This window comes from Pagrus major, chromosome 6 (genome assembly GCF_040436345.1).
Source record: "Pagrus major chromosome 6, Pma_NU_1.0".
NCBI lineage: Eukaryota > Metazoa > Chordata > Actinopteri > Spariformes > Sparidae > Pagrus > Pagrus major.
Window position 1 is genome coordinate 18875140 of NC_133220.1, and position 17040 is coordinate 18892179.

General features: G+C 40.7%; 1 protein-coding gene across 1 annotated transcript in view; it reads left to right on the top strand.

The window, feature by feature from the left end:
- cacna1da (calcium channel, voltage-dependent, L type, alpha 1D subunit, a) overlaps positions 1–17040 on the top strand; it is a 66964-nt gene that overhangs the window by 24514 nt on the left and 25410 nt on the right. Inside the window, exons 4-15 of the mRNA XM_073467837.1 lie at positions 4679–4854; positions 5321–5473; positions 6183–6379; positions 6760–6863; positions 9690–9859; positions 11757–11831; positions 14273–14360; positions 14664–14690; positions 15090–15250; positions 16004–16229; positions 16340–16547; positions 16847–16967. Coding sequence (XP_073323938.1) covers positions 4679–4854; positions 5321–5473; positions 6183–6379; positions 6760–6863; positions 9690–9859; positions 11757–11831; positions 14273–14360; positions 14664–14690; positions 15090–15250; positions 16004–16229; positions 16340–16547; positions 16847–16967 — 1706 coding nt within the window. The remainder of the gene's footprint in view (positions 1–4678; positions 4855–5320; positions 5474–6182; positions 6380–6759; positions 6864–9689; positions 9860–11756; positions 11832–14272; positions 14361–14663; positions 14691–15089; positions 15251–16003; positions 16230–16339; positions 16548–16846; positions 16968–17040) is intronic.

The window sequence follows — 17040 nt, forward strand, 5'->3', positions numbered from 1 at the left end:
GCTCTAAGCGGCCAAGTGCTAATAGAGACCCTCATACACCCACAGTATATGACCCAGAAAAGACAGAGAGAATAAATCAGAGCTTTACCACCACTGGAGTGAGTCACCATCTCTCCATACTTCATCTCTTCTCCAACACTCCCTCCCATTTCTCCCTCTCCTCTCACTGACTTGTCTTTCGCTCACACTCTCCCATCCTCCTTTGCTTTGTCTCTGTGGCACGTTCTTATACTTCCCCCTTCCATTCTGATCCCTCAAATTCATTCTTTACACTTCCCCACCTGACTCTGCCCTCATTCCTATCTCCTGCACACTCTGCTCGTGTTATCTTCATCCTCATCGCAGCTTCTCTGTTCTCCATCTCCCTCCTTCCTCTCTCTCTCTCCTTCCTCTTTCTCTCCTCTAGCACACACAGTCCAGTGAGTAGCTGGGTCAGATCTCTGTCTGTATGCAGCATGCAGGGTTGATTTGCCATGCAGTCAAATGCAAAGACGGCTGCTCCTGCTATGAAGAGTGACTGTTGCTGCTAAATCACTGAACTGCCTCACTAAAATAACGCTGCCAGTGTCTGATGTCAAAATATAGCTGCGCCAATACGGCTCTGAAAGGGCTATATAAATTCACGTCAAAGGTCAAAGTTCACTCCGTTTCCCAGCTGGCTTCAATATTTTTGTGTGTCTTGTATTTATTGATTATTGCAGGTCACGTTATGGTTTAACAGAGGTTAGATAAAGGGTTATGGGCGCTTGATGATTCAGCTGTGCTTCGTTGAGGGCTTCAATGCTCTCCATAGAGAGGAAAGTGTTAAAATGCAAGAAAAATATGAAGGCTTGTAAAGTATAATACTGTAAAAATCCTTTTTTCTTTTTTCTGACGAAAACAAAGTCAAATAGAAGTGTGGCGTAATGTATTAAAAACACAATTGTATTAAAAGGACGTGGGTGTCAGAAATGTAAATTAGGTGTGCAGCAAAGAAAGGCTAACAGTAAGGTCACATTTAGTGAGTTTCAGACAACATTTTTAGGGTGGCTAGCGGTGACTAATTATGAAACAGGAAACACAACATACAAATAAGGCACTGTTAAACCTGCATAAATAAATATTTTTATATTAACAGTGGACTAAATGACGATGTGTAATTCTAAAGGGTAAATTCCCTGTGAGAAACCTGTAACGAATAAATACCCTTATCTGTAGTTCCCTGCAGCTTTAGGGAGCATTTTAATGTCTTTTAAAAGGTACAAGAGGCACAAGGTAGTTCGTCATTATACAACACAGGATTCCATGACGAAATGGAAGTTCATAAACTCCTTCATGCTACATAACTTACAGAAGATATATACAGTTGTTAATATACAAATACACATAAACACGTAGAGCATCTTTTGAATTTGAGTTGGGGGGATTGTAAACAGCAGCAAAACGATGTGATGATAATGTGGACTGCATCTTCATATCAAATGTTAAACATCTTGGAAACACTGTCCATCCGCTTTGACTGTGTGTGAGCAATAAGCATCAATGTTACAAACACAGAGTCCACCTCTCCTCGTCCCACTGTCATCCTGAGCTCTGTCGGCTCACAACGAGGTTCGCCCGTCGACTGCAACAGCTTGATCCGAGATGTTGTGGTGGAGACAGGTCTCTGTGGGCACAATGGTCTCTGATTTCACGTTGTTTGGCTTGCCTGAGTCCCATTTGTCCATTTCCTTTTACTTACTTTAGCCAGGAGCAGCCTTATGCTGGATAAGCACAGTTCTTATTCCACCTCAAATCTATAAGGTGATATTATGTTCATTTTGAAATATTTGTTGTGCAGTTTTATATATTTTGATGTACATTTTCCTAGTTTTCTAGGTAACAGTTGCTTCCATTCTTGCCCGTACAGTGTAAAAATCAATTGGTAGACTCATGAAAGAGTTTGTGACAATCTGGCCCTTAGACTGTAACAAAGGCGAGGTTGCCATATGTACAGAAAGCATATTTATTTACAAAAATATAATAAAGTATGAAAGAGCATGTGTAAGTCAGTTTTCAGTAATGTGGGCATGTGTGGGTGCTTATGTACGTCTATAACAAAACAAAACTATAGCCAAGCTACGATGGGACAAGGGAATCTTTCATTAAGAAAGGAGGTGGTGACTCCACAAAACAGGAACAGGAACACCTAGTGGAGGGGTCATCACGTGTTTCCAGAGTCTGCTAATTGATTTTTAGTAACAGACAGAAATACAGATTGAAACTAATGGATGCCAAAGCAGTTGGACATTTTTTTTTATATCTGGTGGTTTGCAAAATGATTGTAAAGAAGAACACGTGATCTGTAGTAAACAGGCTAAACCCACTTGTATGATTCCTTAAATATTGAGGAAACGCATCCCTTTTATCAAAGCGGCTCCTCTCAGTTATGTTCAGTAAAAAGATGTCGATATGTGATGGGAGGTTTTCTGTTGAACATGACTGAATGAGTAATGAAACCCCAGTGGCAGGCGGTCAGTCTTACAGCTGTGACTCAGTATAACATAAGTCTGAGCAGACTGCGCTGATACGCCCTCAGAACTCCTTCCAGCCCCTATCGGCAGCTTCATTCACTGCTTTTTAGTCCACAGCTTTGATGTGATGTGTCGAGATGATTTCCCTCTTGGCTAGGTGAGGAATATCTAGCTGACTGTAATGAAGTGTCCTCTCTCTTGATAAAAGATTTGTTCACTTCTGATTTCACTTTGTGACTACAGAAGGAAACAGATCTCGATATATCTGTTGTATCATGCAGTGCTATGAAAAAATAGGTACCTCCTTCCTGAGTTCTTCTACTTTTTGCATATTTGTCACACTTAATTATTTCAGATTTTTAAACAAAATATAACACGACAACCTGAGGAAACTAAATACAGCTTTTAAGTGATCATTTATTGAAGGAACAAAGTTATCCCACCTCAATAAAAGTGTTATATTATGGACTATTTATCAATATTCTTATTAAAATACAAAATATGTGAAATTATTGGTAATGTAAGCGGTATCAGCCAGGACAAGCAAGTGATTATCGGTGTTTGCTGAAAAACATCAGTATGTTGCATTGTGACCCACTTAAATTTGATAACTGGTTGTGCCACCTAAATCAGCAGCAACTGCAACCATACGCTTCTTGGAGGTCAGACTTTCACAATGCTATGGAGGAAGGACTGTGGAGGTGACTCTCAGCATTGCCCCTGGCTTTATATTGAAAATAAATAATTGTTTTTTTGTCAGGTCTTAACCCCATGAAACTGACCTCCAGTGGGCGACCCCAGACTGCTCGTGGGAGGTTGTTGTTTGCATGGTTACCCTGTTTAAATTGATCTAAAATAAACCGGATATTGTTGATGAGTTACATATACATGCGGTGGAAGACGTATAGAAAACGCGCGCAGAGAAGCTGGTAGATTGTTCAAGTCAGAGGGAGATGAGAGAGAAATAGGAATTAATATTAAGAAGTATGTTCTTTGTGTATTCTACATTTCCATTTTTTATTTATGTTTTATTCAGATTCAAAAATGTCATCAGTCATTATTGTTTAGTGACTTACACAGCCGAGATTGTACGCATTATGGGGATATGAAGAATACAAGAGCTCAAAGGGTTAAAATATACTATAAATATATGGAACCTAGACCAGTCAAGTGTTCAGTGACCAGTTTTTATCTCTTAACCGTGCATTGTATTTCATATATCTGTAGACTTATAAAGTCAGCTGTATCCCGTTGATATCAATATGGTTTGTGGGTGGCTGTAAAGTAAACTGATGACACATCCTTCGTTATAGTTCCACAGCTAAATAATAGTTTGAGGGATCATTGTATGTATATATATGTGTGTATGTATGTGTGTGTGTGTGTGTGTTTTAGACCAAATTAGCGACATTAACTACACAGTAACCACAACTTATCAGCTCTTTAGTGTAATATAATATGTTGTTGATACAATTAATTAAGACAGTAAGTGTTGGAAGATTAGGTACACCAAAGTAAAACCATTTTCTTTAGTCTGTAGCCCATCAAAGTGTTGTAATAATGAGTTGAGAAAGCAACAAACGTACATTGTAGATGAATGAAATGTGTACACTTTAAAATAACGGTCATGAAAAACAAATAGTACTGTTAAGTGATTGTAAACACACATTATGATTGGTTCTAAAATCTTTGTGCTCTGTTCAGTTTTTGGCCTTCAAGATGGTGTCTCAATAAGATCATAAACATCTGTATCTGATGGTTGTGATACAGTAGTAATATGTGTGTGTGATAAGTCCAATTTTTGTAATAAGAAAAATGCACCTCCAGGGTACTGCTTGAGACACCATCTACTGTGAAAGTGTAAAGATTTATACATGATAATATTTAGGACTCTAACAAAGGATTGTTTTCATAATCTGTTGATTATTTTCTTAATGAATCAACTGGTTGTGTTGTCTAAAAAAAAACAAAAAACTTGTTTTTGGGCCAGACCTGAAAAGATTTTCAGTTTACCTTCATATATGACAAATAAAAGCGGCAAATCCTCACATTTGGAAGCTGAAACGGCCAAATGTTTTGCATTTCCTTCCTTGAAAATGGACTAAAACAATGAGTCGACTGTCCGTTGTCAGATTGTCTTCCTTGGCAGGCTAATAATGTGCGTTTCTTCCTTTGTTTCCTGACAGACTCTTCAGTGTTGTCTTGGAGCTTTTGACCAAAGAAGAGAAGGTAGAAGGCGAAGGAGAAAATAGTAACCATCCTTCAATGCACGGGCACGGGGGTAAACCAGGTGGATTTGATGTTAAAGCCCTTCGAGCCTTCCGTGTGCTGCGACCCCTGCGGCTGGTCTCAGGAGTACCCAGTAAGTACTGAGAGGTGCTGAGCTCAACATACCAGTGTAACCCAATTTGTAAGATTCACCACACATTTTCTGTGTATATTATATGTATAATGTTGTCAGTCATGATGAGTCCCAGTGAATTGTAGGTTGAGAGGTTACACATGACGAGTCCAGATGGTCGATGTTACATCCCCAGGGACTGTTTTCCAAAACATCTCTTCAACATCTACAACAGCGCCCTAGAGACATGAGCTGTGGCAGTAATACAAACAAACAAACTCAGAGTAAACACTTCTGACACATTACTGGACAACAGTATATGTGGTTGTAGATGTGCTGATATATATATATTTATATATATACTGAAAACTGGTATTACATTTGTAGAGTAAAAGGGTGAAATTATATAATAATCATCAATCAGTTGTAGTTCATATTTTCGTACAGCCAAGCGTTGTTTAATGTGTTTATATTCCTCCTTGCCTAGGTTTACAGGTGGTGTTGAACTCCATCATTAAAGCCATGGTCCCTCTCCTTCACATTGCCCTCCTCGTCTTGTTCGTCATCATCATCTATGCTATTATCGGCCTGGAGCTTTTCATCGGTAAAATGCACGCAACCTGCTTTATTCCTGGCTCAGGTAAGGTCCTCTTGATTTTCTGCTTTACATGTAATATCAAGTCATCTTTCTGGTCTACACATCTTGTATTTTGACTACTGTAAACGCGATTTTAACAAACATTTTTAACTAGTTATCTAATGTTCAAAGTAGCTGGGTCTTAAAGCTACTGGCCATCATCACAAGGACATGCTCCTACAGTTTAGACTCCCTTCAAATTACCTGGTGGCCACTGGCCAGGTTGTTCTCTCCTCGGGGGGCTACTTAGATACTCCTGTGCATGGTGCTGCTCTGCATGTTCGTTAGAGAAATACCGACTGAAAACAGCAGCTTTCTACAGTACCTGCACATGAGGAGGGAGGCGGTCACATTACACTCCATGAAAAAAAGATATCCACCTCTCTCGAAACCATTTGTCCTCCAGGACATCTTAAGGTTTGAAGTGTGAGTTTCTGTTGGTCATAGGAAGTAATGATACTGATACCAATTACTATCAATCAAGACAACCAATTGTTTTAACCTATATACATTTGCAGTAAAATGGGATAAAGTGAAGAACTAATTTGTCGGCCAGATAGAAGAAGTAATAAGTGGAAACATGATGGGAGCCTGGTGAAGTTGTCTGAGGGGTCCTTTGAAATCATTTATTATTTCAAATTCAGTCATTTCAGCACTTACTGAACACACTCCGACGACTGCATACACGGTTTTCTTTCTTCTCTGTCTGTAGATGGGTTAGCAGAAGAGGAACCTGCTCCGTGTGCGATCTCAGGGCACGGGCGCCAATGCCCCATCAACGGCAGCGAGTGCAGGGAAGGCTGGCAAGGTCCCAATGGTGGCATCACCAACTTTGACAACTTCCTGTTTGCCATGCTGACGGTGTTTCAGTGCATCACCATGGAGGGCTGGACAGACGTACTGTACTGGGTGAGTGCTCTCGCCCTGCCCTCCCGGTTCAATTTCCTGTGACTGTCACACGCCTTCAGCTTAAATGTCTCCTCGGATCAGACACACAACAGTAATGAGAGTGACATTCTAACGATGAAGCTGCTGATAATTTCCCGAGGCACCTCTTATCACTCTGATATGATTGATTGACTAAATGATTGAGTGCATGCAACAACTCCCAATAACAACATGATGCTATCCTGGCACTTAAAGTATCCCTTCAAGATCTTTATCTAAAGAGAGAGCTACTTTTGTCTAACTTTTGTTCTGCTGTTCTTTACCTTTAACCTCTGATTTCACTCTTTTCTTTCTCTCTTCCCGCTGCTCTTCTGCCTCTGTGGTGGTGCTTCTTCCTCCAGATGAATGATGCTATGGGCTTTGAGCTTCCATGGGTGTACTTTGTCAGTCTTGTGATCTTCGGCTCCTTTTTCGTGCTTAACCTGGTTTTGGGTGTGTTGAGCGGGTAAGCCTTCCTCTCTTTGCAGACAGAGACCTCCTGCTTGATTTCAGGCTCGAGGTTCTCTGTACTTGATTAGGTTTCTGTTTGTTAACCGGCTACTTTTTGGCTCCTGTAGGTCAACGACGCCATCGGATGGGAAACGCCTTGGATTTATTTTGTTAGCCTGATCATACTGGGCTCCTTTTTCGTGTTAAACCTTGTGTTGGGTGTGCTGAGTGGGTAAGAGGCAACGTGTGCAGTGGGTTTGGTCTGCAGTATTCAAAGCTCAGTGTTGGGAAGGTTAATTTTTTAAATGTAATCGGTTACAGATTACTAGTTACCTTTTTAAAAATGTAATCGGTAATCTTACTATTTTAACAACTCTATCATAATAATGTAACATATTACATGTGATTTTTTTTTTTTTTTACAAATTTTAGAAAAAAATAGACAATAAAGCACAAAAAACTATGTATGTAGTATGTACCAACAAAATACAGAGCCAAATTATGTCTTGAAAACACAAATATCAATCAAATCAACCATCAGTCAAAGCGAGCAATGCCTAATTAGCAGACGAGAAGTGTTGCAAATTTAAACTAGACAACCAATCACAATCAACACACAGACTTTGAGGGCATACTGTCCAATGAATGGAGCCTGTGCAGATGTAGAGAGAGATCCTGGTAGTCCATCCTACCAAGCCTCAGCAGCAGCAGCCTTTGAAGCCAATTCAACATAGTGGCCACACTGTGTAATTACAGCGTCACGTAATGTACTGGAGCCCAAAAATACTTTTCCCACAAGCGTACATTGCAAAAGAAGTGGCTGTAAAACTGTGGATACATTTTTATTTATTTTTTTGCGTCACAACCTCTGCAGAATGATTCTTTTCACTGTCAGAATTTAATCCTTTCAGTCCAATAAGAAGAGCTGCATGATTAAATCATTTTATTCCCACAACACAGAAGATATGGGTAATTATTTACTCAAGAAGTTGTGCTTTTTTGGCTTGTTGCACCACTAAGCAGCTCCGCTTCCAACACAGTCGAATTACATTTATGTTAATTATGTAATTAAATTACATGGAACCAGTTACATGTAAGTAGCCACTTCCCAACACTGTCAAAGCGTGTATGCAGTGATTTATTTATTACTGGAATTACTTGCTCTATTTGTTGTAGTGTCAGCCTTTACAAGCAGTGTTTCCCACACATAGATGTTACTCGGGAAGGTCGCCCAGGTATATCTGGTGACCCAGTTTAGCAAATTTTACTTTTGTTGTTTATCCGTCTGAGAGACAATCTGTAATCGACTAGCTAGTGGACAATCTGCCCTTGATCTGCCCCTGCTGTCTACAGAAATTCGAACATGCTCTGCAGATAGAGAGAGAGAGATGTTCTCTGGTATTATGTCTCTCCTGTAAATGCACTGATTGTAATGCCACCCCTCCTACTTAATCTAGGCATACTTATGCCGTTATTTCATACAAGCTCACAAGCGAACCTGGTTGGTGTGATGTCATTTGTTTCACGTTGGTTTCAATTGTTCCATCAACGTCAAGCCTCCTCCACATTCGGCTCACCTGCTGTTGTGTCAACAGAATCGGGGCTGAAAAAATCCAAAATGCCCGATTTGTTTTTACTTTATAAAACATACTGCTGGTGAAGAAAACAGGCACACATACAGGCAGAGTTAACAAGAAATGCAGGGCAAGCCAGTGTGTGCATCAAGGTGGACAATTAAAGCATCACTATATTGCCAAAATTTTAAAGCGATTCTGAAAAAGATGTGGGAAACACTGAAATTAGTTTATATGCTGCAGATTATTGTGATGTCAGCCACTCAAATGCATAGATCCTAATAATCTTTAAACAAAAATATGGAGATATTAAACCCGTGATCGGCCATTCTGCACTAGCACCTTGAGATGAATGTATATTCTCTCTCAGCCGTTCTTCCCTGACCTTTGTTGGCGCCAAACTATCACGTCCTTTCCGCGGCAACTGCAAAGTGAGCGTTTCCTCCACCACCCCTTCCTCAACCCACCCAACCTCCTGAGAGAGAAATTAATCTTATTCCTCGCCCTTCACTCCCTCTGCGCTCCTAAGCTCTTTCAGACCCCCATTTGCTTTCCCAGCTCTGTGGAGTGGGGGTGGGGTATACAGTAGAATTAACTCTGGATGGTTGACCAGCCAGCAGAGCCTGATGTTTTTTTCTTTTTTTTAAAAAAGCCAACAAGGTTAACACAATCATCAACTCAGATGCTCTTAGACGCTGGCTGCTTGAGATGGGCATCATTTTTTATCTGCACTGACTTTGGAAACACAGTTTTACCAATGCTGCTTTGTTTCTATGTTTTTCTTCTTCCATCATCACAGCTTAAATACGCATTTTTCTCAGTAATGACAATATCCCAGCATGCACTGAATATATTTACCTCCTGCCCTCTGAATACGGATTGTAGCTTCCACAGTCGTTTTATGTAATGTATCAGTTTAGATGTTGCACGCTTCTTGAAACCATCTGTCTACCTAAATTGCCTTTTGTGTATGATTAAGATGCTCCCCTGAAGGATAAGCTACTGTACTGTTGGGCTCTAAATATAGTGCTGTTGTCTTTCAAAGGTGTACATCTCCCTCCAGTGGCTAAGGTTCACAAAAACACACAAGGCATTGAGAGGTTGTGATTGAAGCATGTGATTATGTAGAAAACGATGTGGACAAAGATGCAGATGATTTTGTGTGTGGAAAAAAATATTTTTGTTGTTTGCTGTGAAAGTAAGTTTGTCTTTGTGTGTGTGTGTTTGGTTTGTTTTTGTTTTCTCCACGTGTGCTTCTGCAAACCCAGAGAGTTCTCCAAGGAGAGAGAGAAGGCCAAAGCTCGTGGAGACTTCCAGAAGCTGCGTGAGAAGCAGCAGCTGGAGGAGGATCTGAAGGGTTACTTGGACTGGATCACTCAGGCTGAAGACATCGACCCCGACAACGAAGATGAGGCCGATGAGGAGAGCAAGCGCAACCGTAAGCACCTTCCCCCAACCCTCCCTCCTTCACGCAGGGAAGAGTAATGCTGCGCCGGCGTCGTATGCGCCCTTCGATACAGCAAACTGATCGAATCTGTTCCTGCTACATTGAGAAAAATATCAAGCAGGGTGCATTATTGTTGGCTTGAGGGGGTTGTGATTTCTGCAACTATAATTAGGCCTTATGTTTACATAATCAGCATATGAAAGAGTTTGAACTCCAGAAATCTATGATGTGTCTTTGTGGGAGTTTTGTAAAAATGGAAAACACAGTGGATCAGCTGAAAAGTCATTTCTCTCTGGAGGAGAAATATTTATCTCATAACGCTGTCTCTCATTTCCCCAGATGACATCAAGCACAGATACAGATGATATTAATTAGGAAAAATGATCCCACACTCTAAAGCATCACACTCATCTGCATCAGATTTTAACAATAAAATGCAGGATGACATTAAAGATGATTAAAGGGTAACTCCACCAATTTTACACATTAAAGTGTGTTTACAGGTCTTGACAAGTACTACCTCATGTGCGAAAAAAGTAGTAAAAAGCCTTTTGAGGCTCCAGAGGAAGCTGCATGTAATCTGATGACTTGCCTCCAGTGATGTCACTCAGTGGCATTGTGGGTAATGTAAGCGAAAGGTTTTGAAAAGCAGTCCACTGGTGTAGCATTGCGCTGCTACAACACTGTTAGATTCTTTATTCTTCTTCCTTTTCATAACCTGATGCCTACATTACCCACAATGCAACTCAGCCACTGAGTGACATCACTGGAGGCTATTTAGAGATTACATTCAGCTTCCTCAGGAGCCACAAAAGGCTTTATACTACTTTTTTCACACATTAAGTAGTACTCTAACACACTATTATGTGTAAAATTGGTGAATTTAGTAAAAATGAACTCTGGGAATTGTAGTAAATCAGCTGAAGCAGTAACAACGGCAAAATAACTTGCAGATTGACAGTTTACACTTCATTAACAACTGATGATGGAATTTCCCATTAAAAATGCAAAATTAGCGATGATATTAGTGCTATAATCAACAAGACTTTCTTGGCCGTATGCAGATCAATGCACACACACAAACGCTTAGACACACACACCTGCATGTGGACATAGAGGAATGTACTAACTAAGAGAAAAGAGACCTATATAAACACATGGAAGGTGTTTGCCGCAGAGCTGCACTGACTGTTTTATCTTCGCGCTCAATGTATGTCACTGATGGAAGTGGAGCACGCTGTGAGCACCACGAGAGTTTATCTGAGAAGGGAAAAAGGAAAAAAAATGATATTACTTGAGCAGTAGAAAAACTCTTAATCCAAATCCTCTTTATATAAGCAGCACACATGATGCAGAACAGAGAAACTGCGACTGATACACCTTATAGTTTGAGTGTACAGTAGGATCTCTGCACTCTGTGTGCTCATTATGTTCTCCCCTCATTTTTGCCTCTCCCTCCTGTCTTTTCCTCTTCCTCATGTATAAAGTCGGATGTTTAGTTTTCATTACAGCAAACATTTAACCATAAAGTGAGAGGCTCCTGAGTAAAAGCTGTGGAGGTTACGAGGAGGCAGGTCCATACTGCTTTTCTTCAACATCCATCCTGGCTTTTGGTGTGTGTTGCCTCGTCACCTGCAGGCGCTTCCAGTGACTAACAGCTCTCCATGTTGTTCTTCTGCCCTCCTCAGTGTCCGCGGCCCCTGTGGCTCCTGCTGCTCTTGTCATTGTTGGATATTGATATTTTGAATACTGTTGTTGTCCTGTGGTGCTTGTCTGCTCTGACCCATTTTGATAGCAGCCCATTCTCGCCCCCCCCCCCCTCCCCCATTTGTCCCTCTGCTGTGCCGTTGTGTCTGAATGCATGGACTTGCATGCATTACACATGAAGGGGTGACTCTGGCTGACCTTACTGAGAAGAAGAAAGGAAGGTTTGGGTGGTTCAGCCAGTCGTCCGACACTCATGGTAAATCCTGTGCTTTCCCTTCAGTGTTCTCTTGCTCTTGTGTATGTATGTGTGTGTGTGTGTGTGTGTGTGTGTGTGTGTGTGTGTGTGTGTGTGTGTATGTATGTGTGTGCACCTGAGAGTGTGTGTGTTTGATGCTCAAATTAATTTCATACAAAAAATGTTTTCAGTTTTCTGTCAATAGAGTTTTTTGTTAATATATATGAACATTTTAGATGTTGAGTTAAAATTATAATATGTTACATTTCTGGATAAAATATCAGATAGACCTTTTTTTCTTTATTTTATTGAGTTTTGTACTTATATTATCCCAAATGTTTCCAACAATGTTGTCTGTAATTTTATTCAAGGTGCGTTTCATTTTCTCGCCTGCTGCTATAACTTCCGGGGAAACATTAGGTGACACATCAGAGTGAGAAAGGAGGTCAGCAAACATGACTAAACATAACATTAAACTTTTAAACATTACCTCATCTGTGAACATTTCTGCCCGAGTTACGTCAGATAGAGTTTCATCGGCAATGGTGGCTGATAAAGAACGAATGCAAAACTCTCATGATCCCACACTACTTCAAGACAACTACTTTGTTTTAAGTAATTTCCATTGAGAGCAGCAGAAATTCCCATCTTTATTACCATTACAACCAATATTGTTAGGAACTTGCCTTAAAGAGCTCATAGTGTAGCAATTGACATATATTAATCACTTTTTTATTGGCCATATGTGAGCGGATTGTAACGTCACATGTGCAAATATGCAAAATACCATAAATAATTTTAAAAACTACAAAAACAAACCAAAAATTAAGAACAAAATGTACCTTAAGTGCTGAGGTAAAAAATGTGTTGTTTTAATCACCCTGCTGCTGCTGTGCTTTCCATCTTGCACGCAAAAAAGGAATAAAACTGGAATGACAGCGCATACCTCTGCCAAGGCCCAACAGTGCCCTGTTCGTACCCACTCATAGATGCCAGCCACTTAAATACGCCTGATTTTTTCATCAAGATCGTGCATTATTCCCAAATAAATTGTCAAAAAAGGCTCTATCTCACAATGTTAAAGAAAGTGAGAAAAGATTCCTGGATCTGTCCCTTTATCCGGATCTGCACCGAAGGTTAATGGGGTTTATTCTGAGCCATCCAAGTTTCATGGAAAACTGACCAGTAGTTTTTGTGTAATCCTGCTGACGAACCAACAAACGGACACAGATCGAAAACAAAACCAACTTGGCAGAGGTTAAAAAACACAAAATAAACATCAATGATTCTATCAGTGAAGAATCGTTGATTATAAGTGAGTAGATTTTTACTTAAAACTAAAAAATAAATCCAAAGGGTAAGCAGCAGTTCCAGTTGGAGCATCCTGATTGACTGCTGAGTGAGTCTGTGTGTGTTTGAGTGTGTGTTGTGTGCAGCCTAATGTAATACCTCATCACTGTGTGCTTTACTAGTGTGTTTATCCCGTCGTGTCCGAGCATCACAGCCTTTTCCGTTTTCTTTTCCCTTTTTTTCCTCCCTGTTTTGTTCCTGTGAACGGTCTACTGGTTCTAAATAAAAAACGCCCATCATTTACCCATTAAATGAGTTTAATATGGAGTAGACATGCAGCTGCGTTTGATAGCAGGCACGCCCCGTTTCCTTCCCCATTTCAAAAGCAGGGGCTCAGTGTGAATATAGGAAACAGGGCTAAACCCAGATCACTACTCCAGCAGTCAGCACTATTTTCAGAGCTGAGAGCTGTCCGACCACTCAGGAATCAAAGCCAACACGTCTTCATAAGCTAAGCGCTAGCACACACGGCGCTCCCTCGTACGAGTTAAAGCACTGAGACGTTTCACACAGTTAATCATCGTCTGTCTGCACCGATAGTCTCTCCAAAGCGCTGGCAGTACTCTGAGTGTAGCATTTCAGAGACAGCTTTAAGAGCTCTGTCCTCGTCGGCCTGCTCCCTTCTTCCCCTCTACTCCTCATTGTCTGCATCAGTCAGCCCTCGTAGAGCAGCTGTCCACTCGCCTGTCCCGTGTCAGCTCCCTTTCAGCACTTGGTAAATGATACTAATGATGACAGTGATGCACAGCCACAGCGCTTAGCTCCTTCCTTTCTATGAGGGCCAAAGTTTTTTGGCTGCAACATGGCTTTGGAGATGAAAAATAAAACAATTTTCTTCTTTTAAAATCAGTAGGAAATAATTGTGATGCACTTGAATATATTTTTGGGAGTGTAATCATTTTTATCTTTGCTGGTTCCTTTATCTTCTTTCTTCGTTTTTGAAAAAAATAGAATAGTCTGATGTGATGCCGGCAGTCTCCACTTTATTTCTTTTCACACTTCTTCCCCCTGGGATGCACTGCACTATGTTTCATCTGGAGAATCGTGTGCCACTGGGCATTGCATGTGATTATTTTTTTTGTAAATGTCTTGCTTTTTTTTCGCTGCCGCAGCGAGCGTTCCAGCCAGCGAGACAGAATCTGTGAACACTGAGAATCAAAACGGGGAGGATGAAAAGACGCCGTGCTGCGGACCTCTGTGGTGAGAACGAACAGCATCAATCCTTTTAAAAAACACGACCACTGTTATTACTTTAAATTACAGTACATCAGATTGCTGTCGCTTGTGGTGCAACCATTTCTACAAAGTTCAGTCTGTCAGTCTCAAATCTCAGAATCTCTGTCATCAAATTTATCCTCAACTTTTGATGTGTGGTAAAAATAAAAATAGTTGAAACAAACAACTCACCTCCATGTTTATATTGTCTTCCTGCCCTGAAATGCTTCTGACAGGTTTTATGTTGTACTAACCTGTCAAACTTTGACTAATTCTTCTTTCTTTCAGTCAAAAAATTTCAAAGTCAAAGTTCAGGTCAGTATATTTGTGGGTCGGTGTCTCTGCATGACGCATATAGTTTATAACTACGGCGCACATGCCTGCATTAGATTATACAGATTTTATTTGTAAGTGCTTGCCTTTCATTTTACTGTATTTTAATGAGAATTTACTGGGGATGATAAATCAACAACTTTTATAAAGTCAGCATGTACCATAAGGTATTTGTAGAGAATAGTCTTACGCAGTATTTTTCAGCTCATTTACTGTAAAGTATGACTTGCAAAAAATATATTGATGCAGTCCCCCTGTGGCTGATCCCCCTCTACTCCTCTGCATTCGTATTATTAATGGAAACAGACCGTAGTGATTTCAAAGTGAGTCATACTGTACTAGTATTATTCTTTGTACTGACGATGATTTCTGCTCCTGCAGTCGGCGCTGGCGCCGCTGGAACAGGTTCTGCCGCAGGAAGTGCCGACTGGCTGTCAAATCGGTGCCTTTCTATTGGCTGGTCATCATCCTGGTGTTCCTCAACACTCTCACCATATCATCAGAGCACTACAACCAGCCTATGTGGCTGACTCAAGTGCAGGGTATGAGCAACACCGCAGCACACACTGAAGTCTAATTCTTTACCTCATTTATCTGTTTCCTTAGTTAGTAGGATATCTGTCAGAAGTATGAACACATTTCAATGAAATTGCATAGATGAGTTTTTTAATTTTTTTTACTGTTTTATCATGATTACTTCACTTGTTAAGGTCAGACATAAAAGGACCAAAAGGCCAAAAGCTAAAAGCCAAAGTGCAGCCAAAGGCAACAAAATGACGGTCAAAGGAGTTTTCAGGGAGACTTGAATACACAGGGGTTAATTAATACATGAAACACAGGTGCACACAGTAACAGGGTGGGAAAAGACAAAGACAGGAAGTAAAACACAACAAAGGAGAGGCTTTCAACATAAAACATACAATCACAGGGGTAAAACACAGAACCATGACACCTACTTAACTGAAAATGTATTATGTATTTCATGATTATCCATCACGATACTATATGTATTTTTTATTGTTTTTTGTGGAAGAAGTATTCAGTAAAAGTAGCAATACTACAGTGTAGAAATACTCTGTTAAAGGGAAGTCCTGCATTCAACATCGTAAGTAAAAAGTACAAAAGTATATGCATAAAATATACTTAGACTACTCATTATGCAGAATGGCCTATTTCAAAAACAATATGAAATTCACCCAAAAGAAAGCGAAATAGATAACATTCCAAACCTACTACAAACACTATATTTCTTGTGTTTTTAAAAAATCTTGAATCTTCTTCTCCCTGTGTTTCAGATGTGGCCAACAAGGTGCTGCTCGCCCTGTTCACATGTGAGATGTTGGTGAAGATGTACAGTCTCGGGCTGCAGGCGTATTTTGTTTCACTTTTCAACCGCTTCGACTGCTTTGTGGTGTGCGGAGGAATCACTGAAACCATCCTGGTCGAACTGGAAATCATGTCTCCGCTCGGTATCTCTGTGTTCCGCTGCGTCCGCCTGCTGAGGATCTTCAAGGTCACGCGGTGAGACTGATATCATTCTCCGACTGTGTGTGTGTGTGTGTTGAGTGTACGGTGGTGTTCACTGGATCACCTGGGTCTCTCTCCCTCTGCTGCTCCGTGTTTCTTTACAGTCACTGGCAGTCCTTGAGCAACCTGGTGGCGTCTCTGCTCAACTCCATGAAGTCCATCGCCTCCCTGCTGCTGCTGCTCTTCCTCTTCATCATCATCTTCTCCCTGCTGGGCATGCAGGTGTTTGGTGGGAAGTTCAACTTTGACGAGACCCAGACCAAGAGGAGTACCTTTGACAACTTCCCCCAAGCCCTTCTGACTGTGTTTCAGGTATTTACAGTTCAGATTAAGACATAACTGTACAACAACATCACAACAGAATAAAACATAAAACATTTTTAGAAAAATACAAAGACAGTGTACTACCTCAGTGTACTCCATTGTTTTTATCACACACATCCATCTCCTGGTATCTGCCCAGTTATAGAAGCTGTAACAGGTTTATCGTGGCCACTCAGCAGGGATTAGGGTGGTTTACCACGTGAAAAACGTCTACACACCCTCTATAATCATTGAGCATGACCCACTACTGTTGATGCACACAAAATAATTATTCTGATGGATTTTAGATCCTGACTGGAGAAGACTGGAACGCTGTGATGTACGATGGGATAATGGCGTACGGAGGCCCGTCCTCTTCTGGGATGATCGTGTGCTTTTACTTCATCATCCTCTTCATCTGCGGAAACTGTATCCTCTGTCACTGACACAAACATGCTCAAAAACTGCTGAAGCAGCGAATCTATGAGCTAATGTAAACTTA